This window comes from Buceros rhinoceros, unplaced genomic scaffold (assembly GCF_000710305.1).
Source record: "Buceros rhinoceros silvestris isolate BGI_N320 unplaced genomic scaffold, ASM71030v1 scaffold26026, whole genome shotgun sequence".
Taxonomy (NCBI): domain Eukaryota; kingdom Metazoa; phylum Chordata; class Aves; order Bucerotiformes; family Bucerotidae; genus Buceros; species Buceros rhinoceros.
The window spans coordinates 30,133-33,441 of NW_010418494.1; the positions used below are offsets into that span (position 1 = coordinate 30,133).

Genomic DNA, 3,309 nt, shown 5'->3' on the forward strand with positions numbered 1-3,309 from the left:
AAGCAAAATGTGGGTTCAAAAAAAAAAAAAAAAAAAAAAAAAAAGAGCAGCAACTAACTTCTACTTGACAAGTACCATTTTACTAATGGAAAAGGCCCCCAGTGCTACAATTCCACCTTCTGGGTGTTTGTGTAAAATGCAAACCTGTTCGGTTGTCAACTGCACAGCAGCATGAACTGGAGCGCCATAACTTGGACCAGCTCTCCCAGAAATCCACCTTGATCCAAAGCCACATTCTGCATCTACGTGCCATTAAAAAGACAGTATTTTGAAACACAGCAGGATGACTTCACAATCTCAGCCTTCTCCGGCTCATCAGTAACGATGCCAATCATATTGGGTTTCTTTCACCACTTGTCTTTTAGCCTCAACTTATCATTTACTTTCAACAGGCCACAAAGGCTTTCCACAAAGCTTTGTAAGACTGATGGGCAAAGAGCTGTGGGTTGGGGTCCTTCGAGATGGCAACCATTTTTCTTAATAATTATTACATGAAAAGTGACTGGAAACAGTAGGATGGCTAATAATGCAAAGCGGTTCTTCACGCCAAACTCTCTTTCTGTTAGCTATGTGCAACAGAACCTGTCAGATAAAAACTGAATTCCTGCTCTATGTAAAACAGATCTATCCCCCACCAAGTGTTTATTTTTGCATGTCTTTACTCCTCACTACCACTGCTTCGACACAGCCAGGAGCACAGCTGCTTTCTGTGGGAGGTTCCGTCTGCAAAGCATCAGGTCTGCTAAGTTTATTTCTTCGAAGACATCTCATCTCTGTTTGCTCACACCTCACTACTAGGATACACATCCTAGCACTCTGCTAAAAAGCAGCACTGTCCCTGAAACCCGCACCCTAGGAAAAGAGTCTAACCTGCTTCTAAAGGAAAAAAAAAGCTCTAGTCTGGAAAAATGCAGGGAATCATTATCGATTTTTAAGGAATGGATGGAACTGAGCAATAGAACCTCAGAAAGAGAGGTTGTTCAGCTGCCGGCAGGTAACATAAAAGACAGGATACAAAATCCTATGTCCTGTGAAGTTTAAAATGAATAGTTGTGGGCTCTGTATTATTCCCCAATTAAGTCAAAAAAATAATTTTGTGAATGGCGAGACTTCCATAAGGATCAAAGCCTTAAGTGTTTCTTCCAACCAGTCGCAAGTCCAATATGTTAAAACAGAAAAAACCCCCAAACTGGAAAACTTACCTTTCAGAGGAGGAGCCAATTTAAATCCATGCCTTTTCAGCTGATCTAGCACTGCTTCCTTGTTTTCTTCTCTTCCCCAAAAGCTCATTTGTACAGGCATGGTAAAAGTATTTTTTGCTCCATAAGGGACAACCCTGATAAAAAGCAGGGAAAAAAAACCAAAACAAACAACGCCACAGCAGAAATCTTGTAATTGTTCCATTTTTTTATAATAAACCTCATTATTTCTTCAGCAAGAGGTACTGTGAAGTGCCTATTTTCTTCAAAACACAGAATGTTCCACACAGGTGTTAGTAATCACACTGTCACTTTTACACAAACCACCCCACACAGTTAATTTAAGAGTCCCAAAACATTCTATAAGGAATTTGGTCTCACTAGTGTCTCTACATTCATTGTATGTGGGGAAGAATGAACTGTATGCAAGTGTTCAACAGAAGAACAAAGAGTCTGAAAACAGGAAGCTTTCATCACATTACCAAGAGCTGCCCTTTCTGTTACAAGAGAAAATGGTTTTCAGAATCTGCTAGTGCAGTGACAAAACAAGTTCCATTACTGATCTTCACGGAACAAAAGCACAATCTTCACACTTACCCTTCCACCAATGCTAGTCTGTTGTCCATAATGCCCGCCAATGCTGCCGCTAGTTCTTTTTTTATATGGCCCACCTGGTCCCCATTCACGTTATTTACTTTCACTGCATTTTTATCGTAAGGATTATTGGGCTCCCTCTGAAGCGCAACCATTTCATTGTTATTAACCTAAGAAAGCAAAACAAACACACACACACCAGAACACATTCATTTAGTTGCAAATTACTGTGGAAATATCTAAAACCTTTACTTAAATATCACGAAGTTTAAAGATTAACGTAGTACACATTCTGCTCGGTGAGTCTAATGACCTACTTATTCAAATACCAAAAGCGTTACAGAAGAGCTACCTGACAGTCGTCAGCAATTTCAAAAGTATTCCTGAGACCAAGAGCTACCTTCTGCTGCTAATCCATTTGGTAAGGGAATAAACACCCCTTTCTGTCCGTGTAAACAGTTTAGACAGTTCAAATCTAATTCCTTGTTTTCAGTCATTTGCCTTATGCGGGTGAGCAGAGCTACCCAATCACTAAGCCAGATTTGAAAGCTTGCTACCTTAATGAAATCCGGAATTCACATTTTAGATTAAGTACTTCTCATGAAGAACGCTGAATACAGCAAGTCAGGAAAAAAAAAAAATCTATTAAAATTATACTTGGTCAGAAGTATTTGGGGAATTTCTGAAATTTAATTAAATGTATTTTTTCTGAAGTTGAGAACAGCTTTTTCTTCTGCTTTATAATTTACCACGCACTTACAATCCCCGTGTAGTACCGTAATCCCACAATACTTCCTCGCAATGTTCCATATAAGACAGCTGAGTCTGCATCCTCCTCTGTTCCAGAAGCGTCCCCTCCACAGGGGAAGTCCTCCAACCCAAGACTGGAGTAAATGTCGGAAGAGGAAAAGCGGGAATAGCTTCTCTCTCCTCTGCAGATGTTATACTGAGAGCCTCCTCCTGCAGAATCTCTGCAGAAAGACAAATTGAGAAAGATTTGACAATTACAACAACAGAAGAATTATCTCCTTGTATTCTATTTTACCCCTTTTTATACGGCTACCTATAAACCCCAGTTCTACAGCTTTATTCAGATAATGTTTACCTGGAAACATGAAAAAAGTTTTATATTAGGAGAAAGCTTTGTCTGCCATTTTAAAATCTCAAATAAATTAGCTACACCAATTACAATAACGAGCTGACAACTGACTAAACTATGGCATTTGTGTGCTCTGCCCCACCTTCTCACACAGGATTATCTTTGTGAACAACTTTTACAATTCTCCAGATTTAGTTACATCTCTTATTCTACACGTTTTGTGCAGCAAAACGTCCATGTGTTATCCTGACACAATTTTTTCTCATCTAAGAAGAAGGTGGGAAGAAATCTGTTTGTAACCAATGCATTCTATAGAATTTCACGCCTATATCCACAAAACTGAAATGCTACAACCACTGTTCCCTGCGTATTTGCGAAGCTGACCTTCCTTGACGCCTACAGTCAACGCTCTGTGAA

At 39.5% G+C, this 3,309-nt stretch overlaps 1 protein-coding gene across 1 annotated transcript in view; it reads right to left on the reverse strand.

The window, feature by feature from the left end:
* Positions 1 to 2,764, reverse strand: part of HLTF (helicase-like transcription factor) — a gene marked incomplete at its 5' end in the record, with an annotated part of 21,450 nt that extends 18,686 nt beyond the window's left edge. The window contains 4 exons of the mRNA XM_010138576.1: positions 145 to 242; positions 1,203 to 1,336; positions 1,797 to 1,963; positions 2,554 to 2,764. Coding sequence (XP_010136878.1) covers positions 145 to 242; positions 1,203 to 1,336; positions 1,797 to 1,963; positions 2,554 to 2,764 — 610 coding nt within the window. The remainder of the gene's footprint in view (positions 1 to 144; positions 243 to 1,202; positions 1,337 to 1,796; positions 1,964 to 2,553) is intronic.
* Between the last annotated feature and the right edge of the window lie 545 nt (positions 2,765 to 3,309).